Raw genomic sequence first — 17,790 nt, 5'->3', positions numbered from 1 at the left:
TCCACACAGTTCTATTGACAACACAAATTATTGGGACTTGAAAAGACCAGTCTATAAATTAGCTGGAAGTGGACATATGCTCTGAGAGGTCTCAATGTTTTTATAATGCAGATCTGGCAGTCACGCATCAACCTGACAGAAGGCCTCTCGCTGCCTCACTCACTGCCAAGTCGCCCTGACTCCACTCTGAACGTCAATCATGTAGAAACACCTGCAGCGACCCAGCAGAGAGAGATGGGAGAGAGGAGAGAGAGAGATGGGGGAGAGGTGAGTGTGTATGTGTGAGCGAGAGCGAGAGAGAGAGAATGGAGAAGGGGTGTTAAGCTGAGATAGGAGAGGAGAGAGATAGAAAGGGAGAGAGAGGGAGTGTTGAGTTGAGAGAGAGGAGTGAGCGAGAAGTCCAAAAGAAGGGAAAGGAGAGGGGTGAGGGAGAGAGGTAAGAGAGGGGTGATAGGTGAATGTGTGAGAGAGGGGGAGATAGCGAGCAAGCGAGAGAGAGCTGAGGTAGCACCCAGGTGATGGATAGGCTCTATGCAAATTCACTCAGCTAAACTAGAACAAATGAGGCCTGCTCCCTCCTCTCGGTAAATGTGAGACAATCAGCCTTGCGTAGCTGGATCAATTCATTGTTTTGACACACGGCACAATAGATGACCTGTCAGTCAGGGTGAAAAACGACAGTAAATAAAAGTCTGGCCCTGGGTCCTGCCCCACTACTTACAGAGACGGGGAGTGAAGGAGGGACTGGGAGCTGAAGAAATATAAAGACCAAGAGAAAGTAGGGGCATTGAGGCTGTGGAAGTAGTATGTCAGTAGTGTGGGGTCAGCTGCAGAGTAATAGGAACATCATGATGCGGTCACCTAGGGAGTATGAGACTATTAATCCTAGATAGCTAAAAGTACGTGTTGAACATTAGCGAAGAGAGGAAGAGCCATTAGTAGTATTGAGATGCAGCCGACCAGGAGTTGACAGATGAGAGGAGAGCCAAGGTCAGGGGGAGAGATGGGCATGACTATATTAACATTATCCCTAGTGTGTGTGTGTGTGTGTGTGTGTGTGTGTGTGTGTGTGTGTGTGTGTGTGTGTGTGTGTGTGTGTGTGTGTGTGTGTGTGTGTGTGTGTGTGTGTGTGTGTGTGTGTGTGTGTGTGTGTGTGTGTGTGCGTACATGACTGTGAGTGTGTTAATGTAAGCCATCCATTCTGGGATAAAACACTGACCCATTCAATCTCCCATGCAGAAGATATTCTGTTCTCAAGGTAGTGGCAACACTTCCAGCTGATCTGCATCAGTAACAGTGGAATGCTTAGAGAATAGATACACAGCTCTCTCTCTCTCTCTCTCTCTCTGGAGGAGGCTATTGGAACAGGACTATGACAGTGATTCAGCAGCGTTAAATCAGCATAGTAGATCACAGCTCTCCAGACCTCCCCTTGAGATGTCCATGGTGTTGCTGTGTGTGTGAGTGTGTGTGAACGTGTATGTGCATGTCTGTGTAGGGCAGCCAGTTCAATGTGCCTCCATTCATTCTCAGAGCCAAGCAGCCAGGATGAAAGGTACAGTCAGGGGGATTTCTCAACTGACATTTTGCTGGGGAGAAAGCAATTCCCTCTCCAATAAAGAAGCCATCTTTTCTACATAACTAAATGAAATGCGATCAGAGGTGTAAGGATGCCTGCAGCATCTGGGCTACATTACCCTGTGACAAGATTAAGAGTGTCGCTGGGCTCCAATGCTGTGTGTGTGTGTGTGTGTGTGTGTGTGTGTGTGTGTGTGTGTGTGTGTGTGTGTGTGTGTGTGTGTGTGTGTGTGTGTGTGTGTGTGTGTGTGTGTGTGTGTGTGTGTGTGTGTGTGTGGAGGGAGGGAAACTATGGCTCACTCCATTTAGTCGACTGGTCGATTGTTTGGTTGATAGGCTGTTGGTCGACAATTTTTTTTTGTTGTCAAGCAGTAGGAAATATACACTGCTCAAAAAAATAAAGGGAACACTAAAATAACACATCCTAGATCTGAATGAATGAAACATTCTTATTAAATACTTTTTTCTTTACATAGTTGAATGTGCTGACAACAAAATCACACAAAAATGATCAATGGAAATCAAATTTATCAACCCATGGAGGTCTGGATTTGGAGTCACACTCAAAATTAAAGTGGAAAACCACACTACAGGCTGATCCAACTTTGATGTAATGTCCTTAAAACAAGTCAAAATGAGACTCAGTAGTGTGTGTGGCCTCCACGTGCCTGTATGACCACCCTACAACGCCTGGGCATGCTCCCGATGAGGTGGCGGATGGTCTCCTGAGGGTTCTCCCCCCCAGACCTTGACTAAAGCATCCGCCAACTCCTGGACAGTCTGTGGTGCAACGTGGCTTTGGTGGATGGAGTGAGACATGATGTCCCAGATGTGCTCAATTGGATTCAGGTCTGGGGAACGGACGGGCCAGTCCATAGCATCAATGCCTTCCTCTTGCAGGAACTGCTGACACACTCCAGCCACATGAGGTCTAGCATTGTCTTGCATTAGGAGGAACCCAGGGCCAACCGCACCAGCATATGGTCTCACAAGGGGTCTGAGGATCTCATCTCGGTACCTAATGGCAGTCAGGCTACCTCTGGCGAGCACATGGAGGGCTGTGCGGTCCCCCAAAGAAATGCCACCCCACACCATGACTGACCCACCGCCAAACCGGTCATGCTGGAGGATGTTGCAGGCAGCAGAACGTTCTCCACGGCGTCTCCAGACTCTGTCACGTCTGTCACATGTGCTCAGTATGAACCTGCTTTCATCTGTGAAGAGCACAGGGCGCCAGTGGCGAATTTGCCAATCTTGGTGTTCTCTGGCAAATGCCAAACGTCCTGCACGGTGTTGGCCTGTAAGCACTGTAAGCTGCACTACCTGAGCCACTTGTGTGGGTTGTAGACTCCGTCTCATGCTACCACTAGAGTGAAAGCACAGCCAGCATTTAAAAGTGACCAAAACATCAGCGAGGAAGCATAGGAACTGAGAAGTGGTCTGTGGTCACCACCTGCAGAACCACTCCTTTATTGGGGGGGTCTTGCTAATTGCCTATAATTTCCACCTGTTGTCTATTCCATTTGCACAACAGCATGTAACATTTATTGTCAATCAGTGTTGGTTCCTAAGTGGACAGTTTGATTTCACAGAAGTGTGATTGACTTGGAGTTACATTGTGTTGTTTAAGTGTTCCCTTTATTTTTTTGAGCAGTGTATATACACTACCGTTCAAAAGTTTGGGGTCACTTAGAAATGCCCTGTTCTTGAAAGAAAATCACATTTTATGTCCATTAAAATAACATCAAATTGATCCGAAATACAGTGTAGACATTGTTAATGATGTGAATGACTATTGTAGCTGGAAACGGCAGATTTTTAATGGAATATCTACATAGGCGTACAGACGGCCATTATCAGCAACCATCACTCCTGTGTTCCAATGGAACGTTGTGTTAGCTAATCCAAGGTTATGATTTTAAAAGGCTAATTGATCATTAGAAAACACTTTTGCAAATATGTTAGCACAGCTGAAAACAGTTGTACTAATTGAAGAAGCAATAAAACTGGCATTCTTTAGACTAGTTGAGTATCTGGAGCATCAGCATTCGTGGGTTCGATTACAGGCTCAACATTTCCAGAAACAAAGACCTTTCTTCTGAAACTCATCAGTCTATTCTTGCTCTGAGAAATTAAGGCTATTCCATGCGAGAAATTGCCAAGAAACTGAAGATCTGTGTACTACTCCCTTCACAGAACAGCACAAACTGTCTCTAACCAGAAAAAAAAGAGGAGTGGGAGGCCCCGGTGCACAACTGAGCAAGAGGACAAGTACATTAGAGTGTATAGTTTGAGAAACACACGCCTTACCAATCAACTGGCAGCTTCATTAAACGTCAACAGTGAAGAGGCGACTCCGGGATGCTGGCACTCTAGGCAGAGTTCCTCTGTCCATTGTCTGCGTTATTTTGCCCGTCTTAATATTTCCTTTTTATTGGCCAGTCTGAGATATTACTTTTTCTTTTCAACTCTGACCAGCATCCCGGAGTCGCCTCTTCACTGTTGACTTTGAGACTGGTGTTTTGCGGGTACTATTTAATGAAGCTGCCAGTTGAGGACTTGTGAGGCGTCTGTTTCTCAAAACAGAACATTTGTACCTTTTAATTTATTAAGTGATTTCTTGGCTACAGAGCATTATTAACCTCTCTGTGTCTCCTGGAGCAGCGGATCACTACGGGTTTGGCTAATCTAAAAAGCGGTCTGAAATTAGAGAGGCATCTCCATTAGTTACTGTAGAACCTGACAAAAGGCAGACTTTTTCTAAGAGAAACAGTGAATCAGCGAAAGTTTAAACTTAGGGGTGGGCGATATGTTGAATTAATTAGATTAATTCCAATGCCTATTTTGCAAGATTAACGTGTTTAAAAAAAAACGTTTTTATATGTTGTTTATGTCTGCTTGTTCTCATGTTGTCCTTTTGGTCTAGTCTCCTACGCTCCTTCCCATTTATACCACAGATATGTACAGTGTATTTGGAAAATACTCAGACCCCTTTCCCTTTTTCCACATTTTGTTACATTACAGCCTTATTCTAAAATTGATTAAATATTTTTTTGCCCTCATCAATCTACACAAAATACCCCAAAATGACTAAAGCGAAAACAGGGGGTTAGACATTTTTGCAAATTCATTAAAAAAACTTTCAACCTGAAAGAGCTTATTTAGATAAGTATTCAGACCCTTTGCTATGAGACTCAACATTTTGCTCAGGCGCATCCTGTTTACATTGATCATCGTTGAGATGTTTCTACAACTTGATTAGAGTCCACCTGCGGTAAATTCAATTGATTGGACATGATTTAGAAAGGCACACATCTGTCTATATAAGGTCTCACAGTTGACAGTGCATGTCTGAGCAAAAAACAAGCCATGAGGTCGATGGAATTGTCCGCAGAGCTCCAAGACAGGATTGTGTCGAGGCACAGATCTGGGGAAGGGCACCAAAATTGTCCTGCAGCATTGAAAGTCCCCAAGAACACAGTGGCCTCCATCATTCTTAAATGGAAGAAGTTTGGAACCACCAAGACTCTTCATAGAGCTGGCCGCCCGGCCAAACTGAGCAATAGGAGGAGAAGGGCCTTGGTCAGGGAGGTGACCAAGAACCCGATGGTCACTCTGAATGAGCTCCAGAGTTCCTCTGTGGAGATGGGAGAACCTTCCAGAAGGACAACCATCTCTCCAGCACTCCACCAATCAGGCCTTTAAGCTTGAGTGGCCAGATGGAAGCCACTCCTCAGTAAAAGGCACATGACAGCCTGCTTGGAGTTTGCCAAAAGGAACCTAAAGGACTCTCAGACCATGAGAAACAAGATTCTCTGGTCTGATGAAACCAAGATTGAACTCTTTGGCCTGAATGCAAAGTGTCACGTCTGGAGGAAACCTGGCACCATCCCTATGGTGACAGCATCATGCTGTGGTTATGTTTTTCAGCAGCAGGGACTGGGAGACTAGTCAGGATCAAGGAAAAGATGAAAGGAGCAAAGTACAGAGAGATCCTTGATGAAAACCTGCTCAGGGCCTAAAATTGTGGCGAAGGTTCACCTTCCAACAGGACAACGACACTAAGCACACAGCCAAGACAACCCAGGAGTCACTTCGAGAAAAGTCTCTGAATGTCCTTGAGTGGCCCAGCCAGAGCCCAGACTTGAACCTGATCGAACATCTCTGGAGAGACCTGAAAATAGCTGTGCAGCGACGCTCCCCATCCAGCCTGAGAGCTTGAGACGATCTGCAGAGAAGAATGGGAGAAACCCCCCAAATATAGGAGTGCCAAGCTTGTAGCGTTACACCTAAGAAGACTCAAGGCTGTAATCACTGCCAAAGGTGCTTCAACAAAGTACTGAGTAAAGGGTCTGAATACTTATGTTAACGTGATATTTCCGTTATTTTTTAAAAATAAATTTGCAAAAATGCTTTGTCATTATGGGGTATTGTGTGTAGATTGCTGAGGAAAAAAACAATTTCATCCATTTTAGAATAAGGCTGTAATGTAACAAAATGTGGAAAAAGTCAAGGGGGGTCTGAATACTTTCCGAACACACTGCATATAATGACGAGATGATCATGTCTCTGCCCTAAAAATGGGAGTTGTTGTCCCAAAGGCGGGAAGACAGGCGACAAGCTTAGGTCCAAAATAAGCCCATAGAAATGCATTGGCTTTATTTTGGACAGATTTTGGCGAGCTCGCTATTTGCATTTGATCACTGGTCCAACAGAATCATATGGACAACGAAACACAATGAGCCACTAATTTACTGTAATAGAGGAGAAGTTAACCTTTCTAATGATGCCCTTTATGGCTCAACTGCTCAAATTGTGCACAGAGCAAACACTCCTAAAATGGGAATATCATTTGATAAACATTTATTCTGGGAAAATTCTTGCTCAGTTTGTCGCATGCGGCATTGCGGTACATCATCCCGCTAGCAGCATTTTAGCCAAGTACTATTATACTAGCTAGCTAGTCTGTGTTTGTGCAATAAGAATAAAACACAATTATATAAGGAATTGGCAACTCGTTCTCATTCTGAGAAATAAGGTAGGCGTCTTGATCTCAACATCTGAACAAAGTGGGCAGGCTAGCATGTTGTTCAAACAGTTGGAGACATAAAGAAGGGTGTGTTTATAGCAATTCTACTGTTTTGCCTTGTTAGCTAGCAAATAGATAGAAGTTGGCTAAACTTGAAATATAAAGATTCCTATAAAGATTAGCTGACTACTCACTAGCACCTGGGCTTGTGCTTTAGAGATTGTTTATGTGTTTTCTATAATGCCTGCTACAAGAAGTTAGTCATTATTAGTGAATGTGCATTATGCATGGTTCTGGTTACATTTGGAACAAAAAGGGTATTTTCATAGACAGACTTGAAAGCCAGGTCAGTGATTCATTGGCTTATGCTGACTGTTTGAAATGCAGTGTATTTGACCATCATTTGTACAACAAAGCTTATTTAGAGAAAACATAAAACATTTTAGATATGATTTTTTTAGGCCATATCGCCCAGCTTAAGTTTCCCTCCTGATGAGGGGTGGGGGGGGGGGTGAAATTACTTGCTCAATGGAGGAGGGATGGAGGGAGAGAGAGGGAGACTATCAGGGAGAAATGCTGAGAAAGCGAAAGAGATTAAGGGAGAAAAAGAGTGTTGGAGAGAGAGAAAGGGAGGTTGGGAGAAAACGGGAGAGGGGGAGGGTATGGAGGGTATGGTTTGATTTAGAGCTGTCAGTCTCTCTGGGAAACAAGTGCAGTGGTCCGACTATGTCTTGGCTCTGTTTCCACACTCTGGGTCAGTGCTGCTGAGGACACATTGCTGCTGCCGATAGTGAGAGTACACACACACACACACACACACACACACACACACACACACACACACACACACACACACACACACACACACACACACACACACACACACAAACTGGGTGTGAGAGAGGGCAGGCACAGCATGCCCACTGACAGAAAGACTGTCCAGAGAGAACAGATGGGAGAGGAACCCTCAACTGAGCCTTTTGCGTATCTAATTGCTCTACACCAATGACTGTATAGCCCCACAGCCCCTCTGTGTGAGTTAAGTGTCTGGTACAACACTAGGCTAGCTAGCGATCACTCATCCCCACAGCAATACTCCCTAAGGCCCTACAGTTTAGCCACACTGATGAAAGTTTCCATGAAAGCTACTGAGCTATTCATACACAGCACTGGTGGTCGGTGCCGTTTAAGATTAGGGAGGACAATATTTTTTTATGAGCATGGCCTTATTATTGATTACACCATATTGGATGACTGTCATTCATATTCCATTCACCCAGCTCAATGTAACATTAATAGGTTTAGGCTACTACATGATACTTGAATTTGCCCTAAACCCATCATGAACCAAATTAAAGTTTATAACGTAGGTGCACATGTAGTAAACAGTTCATTTAGACCCGCTGTTTATTTGAAACAGACCTTTATTCGCTGAAATGTGTGCCATTGCCCCATTGTCCCTATTAAAAGGGACAGGTGACTATTTGAGACTGCATTTAATTTAAGTTTTACAGGAGCTACTATAACTAACACATTAGTAATAGGGATGTGACACATGTTACATTTTTCTTAATGTTTAAAGAGTCATTTTTCTATTGTTTAAAAGTAGAAAAAAGATCATAAAATGACGTGTTTTCACAATTCAGATATGATCCTGCGTATGACCGCTAGGGGGCAATGCAGTTCAATCTACCACAGTCCTGGTTACCTTCCAGACGCTGCTCACCTTCCTGTCCCCCACCCACTCAGCAATGATGGTATTAATCGTGTTTTAGGTTCTCTGTGGTGTGCCTCTCCTCCATGTTCTCAGTTGTCAGTACATTACATGCTGTAATTTTCTCACTCCATCCTTATCGCACTGCTGCCTGCAACGTTTTGGGTCTCACGGTGCCTCCCTTTCAGGATTGCACCCATACTGTCACTGTAGCTCAATTCTACCTTGCAAAGTTTGCATTTCATCGCCTACTCAAAGTATTGCCATACAGGACTTCACTGCAGTCACTTCCCTGTTTCACTCTGACATTTTTCCAACTGTTAACGACGATGAAGTGTGGAGCGCTTTATTTCCGTGGCAAATGATTTGAAAGATGCACATCTCCTACTTACAGCATTGTTCTATGATAGGTTGGAGGACGTCCACTGGAAGTCATCATAGTTACTATGTAAGTCTATGGAAGGGGGTGAAAACCATGAGCCTCCTAGGTTTTGTGTTGAGGTCAATGTACCTAGAGAAGACAGAATATAGCTGTCCTCCAGCTACACCATGGTGCTACCCAAGAATATGCTGTTGAGGCTTATGTAGACCATTGCAAAACAGTGTGTTTTAATCAGTTATTTGGTGATGTGAATATATTTAGTATAGCTTTATCTAAAAATGATAACTTTTTTAATGTTTCACTATTTTAATTTTTATAAAATTCACTGAGTAGAATGCCCTACTAGAATGCTACTGTCAGCCAACGCAGTCTCCCTGCAGGGAAGCCAGTCATCCTTACACAGGTAAGAAGGCTACAGTACAGGTATGTGGTGTGTTAGAAGTGTGTTATTGTTGGGCTGGCACACCCAGCAGTTTTCCAGGACCAGTACGTACAGTGCGGTATGTACAGTGCATTCGGAAAGTGTTCAGACCCCTTGACTTTTTCCACATTTTGTTACTTTATTCTAAAAAGGTTTAAATTGTTGTTTTTCCTCATCAAATATTCCGGATGGCCATTTGATTCATTGTTCAGCAGTCTTATGGCTTGGGGGTAGAAGCTGTTAAGGAGCCTTTTGGACCTAAAATAAGTTACAAACAATTCTAAAACAAACACACAAAACAGCACAATTGATTAGGAGCCCGTAAAACGGCGCCATTGAAACAAGACTTGTCCCAAAGCCACACCTGTGCTGTCTTGGCTGTGGCCCTGCTGGAAGATGAACCTTCTTCCCTGTCTGAGGTCCTGAGCACTCTGGAGTAAGGTTTTCATCAAGGATCTCTCTGTACTTTGCTCAATTCATCTTTCCCTCAATCCTGACTAGTCTCCCAGTCCCTGCCACTGAAAAACATCCCCACAGCAGGATGCTGCCACCACCATGCTTCACTGTAGAGATGGTGGCAGGTTTCCTTCTGACATAATACTTGGCATTCAGGCCAAAGAGTTCAATCTTGGTTTCATCAGACCAGAGAATCTTGTTTCTCATGGTCTGAGTCCTTCAGGTGCCTTTTGGCAAACTCCAAGCGAGCTGTCATTTTACTGAGGAGTGGCTTCCATCTGGCGACGATACCACAAAGGCCTGATTGGTGGAGTGCTGCAGAGGTTGTTGTCCATCTGGAAGGTTCTCTCCATCTCCATAGAGGAACTCTGGAGCTCATTCAGAGTGACCATCGGGTTCTTGGTCACCTCCCTTACCAAGGCCCTTGTCCCCTGATTGCTCAGTTTGGCCGGACCGCCAGCTCTAGGAAGAATCTTGGTGGTTCTAAACTTCTTTCATTTAAGAATGATGGAGGCCACTGTGTTCTTGGGGACCTTCAATGCTTCAGACATTTTTTGGTACCCTTCCCCAGACTTACGGACAATTCCATGAACCTCACGGCTTGGTTTTGTGCTGACATGATTGTCAACTGTGGGAGGTTAAATAGACAAATGTGTTCCTTTCTAAATCATGTACAATCAACTGAATTTACCACAGGTGGACTCCAATCCAGTTGTCGAAACGTCTCAAGGATGAGACGCCTGAGCTCAATTTCGAGTCTCATAGCAAAGGGTCTGAATACTTCTGTAAATAAGGTATTTCTGTTTTTTTATTTTTAATACATTTGCAATATTTTCAAAAAAACTGTTTTCGATTTGTCATTATGGGGTATTGTGTGTAGATTAATGAGGAGGGAAAATAATTTAACCCATTTTAGAATAAGGCTGTAATGTAACAAAATGTGGAAAAGTCAAGGGGTCTGAACTTTCCGGATGCATTGTAGATCCCGGATGCAAATCAAATCAAATCAAATTTATTTGTCACATACACATGGTTGGCAGATGTTCATGCGAGTGTAGCGAAATGCTTGTGCTTCTAGTTCAGACAATGCAGTAATATCCAACATGTAATCTAACCTAACAATTTCACAACAATTACCTTATACACACAAGTGTAAAGGAATGAATAAGAATAGGTACAGTATATTAAAAAATATATAAATGAGTGATGGTATAGAACAGCATAGGCAAGATGCAGCAGATGGTATAGAGTACAGTATATACATATGAGATGTGTAATGTAGGGTATGTAAACATTATAAAAAGTTGCATTGTTTAAAGTGGCTAGTGATACATTACATCAAGATGGCAAGATGCAGTAGATGGTATAGAGTACAGTATATCCATATGAGATGAGTAATGTAGGGTATGTAAATATTATAAAAAGTGGCATTGTTTAAAGTGGCTAGTGATACATTACATCAAGATGGCAAGATGCAGTAGATGGTATAGAGTACAGTATATACATATGCGATGAGCAATGTAAGGTATGTAAACATTATATGAAGTGGCATTGCTTAAAGTTGCTAGTTTCATTTATTACATCAATTTTTCCATTATTAAAGTGGCTGGAGCTGAGTCAGTATGTTGGCAACAGCCACTCAATGTTAGTGGTGGCTGTTTAACAGTCTGATGGCCTTGAGATAGAAACTGTTTTTCAGTCTCTCGGTCCCTGCTTTGATGCACCTGTACTGACCTCGCCTTCTGGATGATAGCGGGGTGAACAGGCAGTGGCTCGGGTGGTTGTTTTCCTTGATGATCTTTTTTGGCCTTCCTGTGACATCGGGTGGTGTAGGCATCCTGGAGGGCAGGTAGTTTGCCCCCGGTAATGCGTTGTGCAGACCTCACTACCCTCTGGAGACGACAGGATGCTCTCGATTGTGCATCTGTAAAAGTTTGTGTGTTTTTGGTGACAAGCCGAATTTCTTCAGCCTCCTGAGGTGCAACCTGCACCTTCTTCACCATGCTGTCTGTGTGGTTGGACCATTTCAGTTCGTCCGTGATGTGTACGCTGAGGAACTTAAAACTTTCTACCCTCTCCACTACTGTCCCATCGATGTGGATAGGGGAGTGCTCCCTCTGCTGTTTCCTGAAGTCCACGATCATCTCCTTTGTTATGTTGACGTTGAGTGTGAGGTTATTTTCCTGACACCACACTCCGAGGGCCCTCACCTCCTTCCTGTAGGCCGTCTCGTCATTGTTGGTAATTAAGCCTACCACTGTAGTGTCGTCTGCAAACTTGATGATTGAGTTGGAGGCGTGCATGGCCAAGCAGTCGTGGGTGAACAGCGAGTACAGGAGAGGACTGAGAACGCACCCTTGTGGGGCCCCAGTGTTGAGGATCAGCGGGGTGGAGATGTTGTTACCTACCCTCACCACCTGGGGGCTGCCTGTCAGGAAGTCCAGGACCCAGTTGCGTCTCAGGGTAAGTGAACGGATGATCGGTTGGAATCCAAAATCTCAAATTTGGACTCATCAGACAGACTTCCAACAGTCTAATGTCCATTGCTCGTGTTTCTTGGCCCAAGCAAGTCTATTCTTATTGGTGTCCTTTAGTAGTGGTTTCTTTGCAGCAATTCGACCGCGAAGGCCAGATTCAGGCAGTCTCCTCTGAACAGTTGATGTTGAGATGTGTCTGTTACTTGAACTCTGTGAAGCATTTTTTTGGACTGCAATTTCTGAGGCTGGTCATTCTAATGAACTTATCCTCTGCAGCAGAGGTAACTCTGGGTCGTTCTTTCCCGTGGCGTTCCTCATGAGAGCCAGTTTCATCATAGTGCTTGATGGTTTTTGCGGCTGCAATTGAAGAAGCTTTAAAAGTTCTATACATTTTCTGGATTGAGTGACCTTCATTTCTTAAAGTAATGATAGACTGTCGTTTCTCTTTGCTTATTTGAGCTGTCCATATGGACTTTGTCTTTTACCAAATAGAGCTATGTTCTGTATACAACTCTTACCTTGTCAGTCACAACACAACCGATTGGCTCAAACGCGTTAAGAAGGAAAGAAATTCCACAAATTAACTTTTAACAAGGCACACCTGTTAATTGAAATGCATTCCAGGTGACTACCTCATGAAGCTAGTTGAGAGAATGCCAAGCGTGCAGGTGTGTCCAAACATTTGAATGGTACTGTATGTAAATATATCATAGACAACATTACTATACGGTTATAACTTGCCTATAAATGATAACATATGTGACACGTTTCAAAAAACTAGGTGTATGCCGCATGTCACTACTTCACAGGAAAGGCATTTGAACATATATTTTTATCAACATGCGTTTCTGGAAAGAAATGCTTTCTGGAAAATGTGAACTTTCATGTGCCTTAATAATAAACTGGTATGTCATCAGTAAATACGAATATAATGGTTAAATTACGAGCCTAGTTGGTTTAGCCACGGAAAAAGTCAGGAACCTTCCTGCTAGCTATGTTTGGCTGAGATAATGGATGGGCTGGACATGCCGAGAGATGAGTTTCGGATTGGTCTGCAATGTAGCATGCTTCTGTCTATAACATGAGCTGCTCAGTATATGTAGATAATCCTTGCTACCAAATACAGCTTTTTTTAAAGATATAACGTAAGCCATGAAGAACCATAAAAGTTTTGCTACTGATCTCAACAACATTGCTGCCCAGAATTTAGCAAGCGCTATTGACAAAGATCAGTGAGAAAAAGTTGTGATGGACTACTTTCTGCACACGGTCAGTGTGAACCAGAGTGACTTGACACAACAACGAGGCAAACAAGCTGTAGCTAGCGACAAACCAAATGAAAAAGACACGCCGCCGTGAAGCGTTCATCCCATGTATACAGTTAAGAGTCTAGCTACATTTTCAGATATTATACGTTTCTAATTTTGTCAGAAAGTTGTGTTCTTTTTAAGTTAAAGCGTTCTGTTAGCCAGCTAGCGAACGTTAGCTAGCTAACGTTACGTGTATGATCTGTGTAGTAATATTATTTGTATCTCAGAAAACCATTTGCATTGCTAGTTATAGCCTAATGTTAGCTAGTTAGCAGACATTGAACCTAGTTGGTTAGCTTTAGCTACCTGAAGATTCATACCACAGCATTTCATGTGGCTAGCTATGACAATCAGTTTGTATTACTAGTAGTTCATTGTTTAGCTAGCTAGTTAGCTAGCTACATGTCTAAACAAAAGACTCCACTTTGCCAGATGATTTCATTTTTATTTAACTAGGCAAGTCAGTTAAGAAAAAATTCTTATTTACAATGAAGTCCTACCGGGGAACAGTGGGTTAACTGCCTTGTTCAGGGGCAGAACGACAGAATTTTAGCTTGTCAGCTAAGGGATTTGATCTAGCAACCTTTCGGTTACTGGCCCAACTCTCTAACCACTAGGCGAACGGCCGCCACATGACCTATTAAGTTAGCCAGGTGTGTCTGGGGTTGATTACGGCCATCTATTGTATTTCATGAACATGTGTACATGTCTAGACAATAGTGACCCATCCACTTAGCTATGTTGCTGGGGGGTGGTTATAGCATTTCCTTCACATGACCCATCAATTTAGACAACTGTGTTTGGTAGGGGTGTGCCGACATGGCCATACTCATATTCATAATCGTATCTATAAATTGACAGTTGATATTTGGATCGGATGATACTCATGATCAGTGGTGTGTTTTCATGGACGCCAAGGGAAGCCAGCCCCCCCAATTTATTTTTTATACAAACATTTACAATAATTTATTTAGTCTCTCTGTGTTTTCACAATTTTCTTTCAATTCGCAAGAGCCTGATTGTATCTCAACGGAGAAAGCATCCAAGCGAGTGAAACAGTGCCCCTCTGTCTCTGTATGTATAGGCTATCTATCTGATTCTGTCCTGTCATAAAGAGTATGACATTGTTGTCACCCGTAGCATTGAATGCAAGGGAAGCCAGCGAGCATTTGACATCCCTCGATAAAAAAGTATAAAAGAATAGCCAATCAGCACTGAGCTAAACTGAGTGAGCTCAACTGTGAACAGTTCTGACACACCCAAATAAAATCAATAAACTTTGATTTTATTTGATATAGTGTGTTTATGACAGTAATATGAAGAACAACATGACCTGCACAAAAGTCAGATTAGGATATAGGCCAAGGACTAGATAAAGGGTATTTTTACCTGGAATTTTGTGTTATTGTAGGCTACTACTTTAACCACTTTTATTCTTGAAATCTTTGGTTGTTTAATACACTATCTAACCCACTCTGTTTTGCAGATGGCCACATACGTATGTGAATCCTTAAAGAGATGGGTGGGGCTAAGGCTTAAGAGCGTGTGAACGATACTGAATAGGTGTAGACGAAGAGCTCTCCAGTAGGTGTACCAAAACATTCAACGAACATTTTCTCAAAAGGCGGGTTACAAGTTTATCAACTTTCAAAGCAGAATTACTTTCTTATTGTTCCTCAACTGCAGTGTATGATATACCATTTTGTAGCTCTGAGTCTCTACTTTTATCCAATGTAAAAAACACAATTTAAATTTTGCCACATTAGACCGAATCGAGGCAGTCGGTCACATATGGATAAACTGATGATTTTTCAAAGGGCATCAGAGCATCATCTAGACAGCAGAATTAGAAGCTAGTCATGGTCAATTGATGTATTCTGGCGCAGTGGAACTCTCTTCTCATCCTTGGTCTGTCTCTAATCATTTCCTTCTGCTGGTCTATCAGAGCACCGTCAATTAACCCAGCTAAAGCAGATTAATGAGAAATGAATCCCTTTAAGACACTGCAAAGGTCTCTTCTCCTCTGAAGAGCTGCAGCTCCAGTACTGAGGCTATACAGGGAGGCTAAGTTAAGATATAGAGCCTGATTCTCTTCCCCTTCTACTATTTATCTCCCAGCACAGATTTCTCATAATGCTCTGCTGTAAATCATTCATATAAAATGTCCTTTAATACTCAGAGAAGAATAGATTATTTGAAATATGGGCTCTCTGCAAAAGTGTGTATGTGGATGACTCGTATGTGTGTGTGCGTCAGTGGCGCAGCGCAGTTTTGCGGGGCCCCCCACAAGGTCCGAGCAAGGCCCCCTCATAATATGTATTCAAATATTGAGGTTTCAAACAATTAAGTAAATGTTTTCAAAATGCATACTGCAACTAGCTCATTGCAAAGTGGTGTGTGACACACTGATGAAGCCTGCCTTCCGGTGAATATGTTTGCTGTTTGAGATGCTGTAGCAGCAGGTCTCGCGCTGTCTGACAGTTTTCCATTCAATGGCTCTGTAGCTGTATGCTGTACGCATGATAAATAAGATAGGCCTACATAACGAATATACTGTACATACGTGCCCAAATAATTCCACTAAATTATGCAAATGAATGTATAGACCAATAAGCATGACCGATCAAATGTATTTCCATCGACTGGTATTTCCATCAATGAATAGGCTAAAAAGCATTATTTCCCAATAGGATTTTTTCTTATTCCGAACAATTGGCCGTTCCCGGCTGTTCTATTTTTTTATTGGTTACCAGGTATGGCAGTTCTGATAGGTGACACACACACTATCAACAAGTTGCTTAGCAACCGCAATGACACATGACTCAGGGAAAAAAACCTGATGAACACTAATTTGCTGCTAGACTAGTGAGATAAGTTAACAGTGAGACAAACCAACACAGCTATTTTACAACAAGCCTACATATTGACCTTTAAACTAATACCATACTGTTCAATATGAACAAAGTACACTATTTTTATTAGGAGTACACTGTACTTACAGGAATAATTACACAGTAATAAGGACACCGCAATGTAAAAATGTGACTTGAAAGATTAAAGTCCATACGAACAGTCTGTCCAGAGCTTCCATGCCAGGCCCAGATGCCTGTTTCCGTCCTTTGTGTTGACCAGGCCTGTTTTAACTATTTTCACACAGTAAGAGGTAGAGCCTTTTCTGCTGCCAACAACAACAGCTGCTGATTTGCCCCGGGAGGGGTCCTCACTGTGGGCAGGGGGTCTCTGCTTTCAAACAATTAATAGGATAATTTGCACCTTGCGTGTGTATGTGTGTGCGTATGTGTGTGTGTGAGTTGACAAGACAAGTATCAGGAGCCTGCAACAACAGGGAATGAAGAGTAACAACATCTGAGTAACAATGTCTAAAAAATAACAAACAATGATACAAAGCTCTGTTGTGTGGTGGGAGTATGGGAGAACTCTCTCATCTCTCTGATATTCCACATATTTGGAAAAACAATTCTCCTGAAGAGAAGTAATATTCCATAGTAATCTTTCTTGAGATAAAACTCAAACTGCACACACACTTACAGGAACTTGTAAGCCAGTGCCATGAGCAAATATTGACCCTATAACCTTTGCTTGTACTGGTTAAACAGTAATGACATAGCCTACCTTCACCAAACAGCCAGAATTATCAGGATATACAACTGTAGAAATTCAACAGGACATAGTACAAGTAAATGGTCATAAGACAAGAAACACAGGATGGTGGGGAATATTGAGATCAATATTTTAAGATGAACATAGGCTAACGATAAGACAATATAAGACCAATGAAGAGCGCGAGACCGCGAAGCGCAGTTTCTATAAAGCATTTCCACCCCATTGCCTCACTTCAAAGAGCGCCATCCCTGATCACTGTCCGACCGCATGGACCACATGAGAACAAGAAAAAGCGGCCCGTACAATTTTCAGGAGCCTATAAACCCGAGTAATATATTTTACTTAACCAACCCGATTTAGTTCTGCAAAGCCGAGTCATTTGTCGATTGGTTTGTCACACTTTCTAGTGGCGTGGTTATGACGCTGGAGCCTGTACGCAGCCAGGCCACCCAGATAGGAACACTGTTATAAGCGCATCTGTGTTTAGTTCTTTCACGTTCTTCTTGTCATTAAATCCAGCCAGGTGTATCGCATGGCCTAGCCTACCTACATAGGCATTATGACATTGTTTCGCAATGGAACATCAGTATCCAAGATTGGTGACTGGTTTGTTTAGATGAAGGGCATAACTAACCCGTATTCTTCTCATAGCAGCTACGATCTCCACTCTGCTGTTCGGTCGCGCCACGTCCAGACTGCCGATGTACTGGTTAGGAACAAAACAGAAAGCAATTATATAAATGTTACCATATTTGTTTTTACTACTGCGATATTTAAACACCAACATTAATGAGGGAAA

At 42.7% G+C, this 17,790-nt stretch overlaps 1 protein-coding gene across 1 annotated transcript in view; it reads right to left on the bottom strand.

The window, feature by feature from the left end:
• Positions 1-17,790, bottom strand: part of LOC129869606 (carboxyl-terminal PDZ ligand of neuronal nitric oxide synthase protein-like) — a 186,690-nt gene that overhangs the window by 168,182 nt on the left and 718 nt on the right. Inside the window, exon 2 of the mRNA XM_055944152.1 lies at positions 17,626-17,697. Within this exon, the coding sequence (XP_055800127.1) occupies positions 17,626-17,697 (72 nt within the window). The remainder of the gene's footprint in view (positions 1-17,625; positions 17,698-17,790) is intronic.

This window comes from Salvelinus fontinalis, chromosome 14 (assembly GCF_029448725.1).
Source record: "Salvelinus fontinalis isolate EN_2023a chromosome 14, ASM2944872v1, whole genome shotgun sequence".
NCBI lineage: Eukaryota > Metazoa > Chordata > Actinopteri > Salmoniformes > Salmonidae > Salvelinus > Salvelinus fontinalis.
The sequence above is the reverse complement of the archived record's forward strand: the minus strand, read 5'-3'. Positions and strand labels throughout refer to the sequence as shown.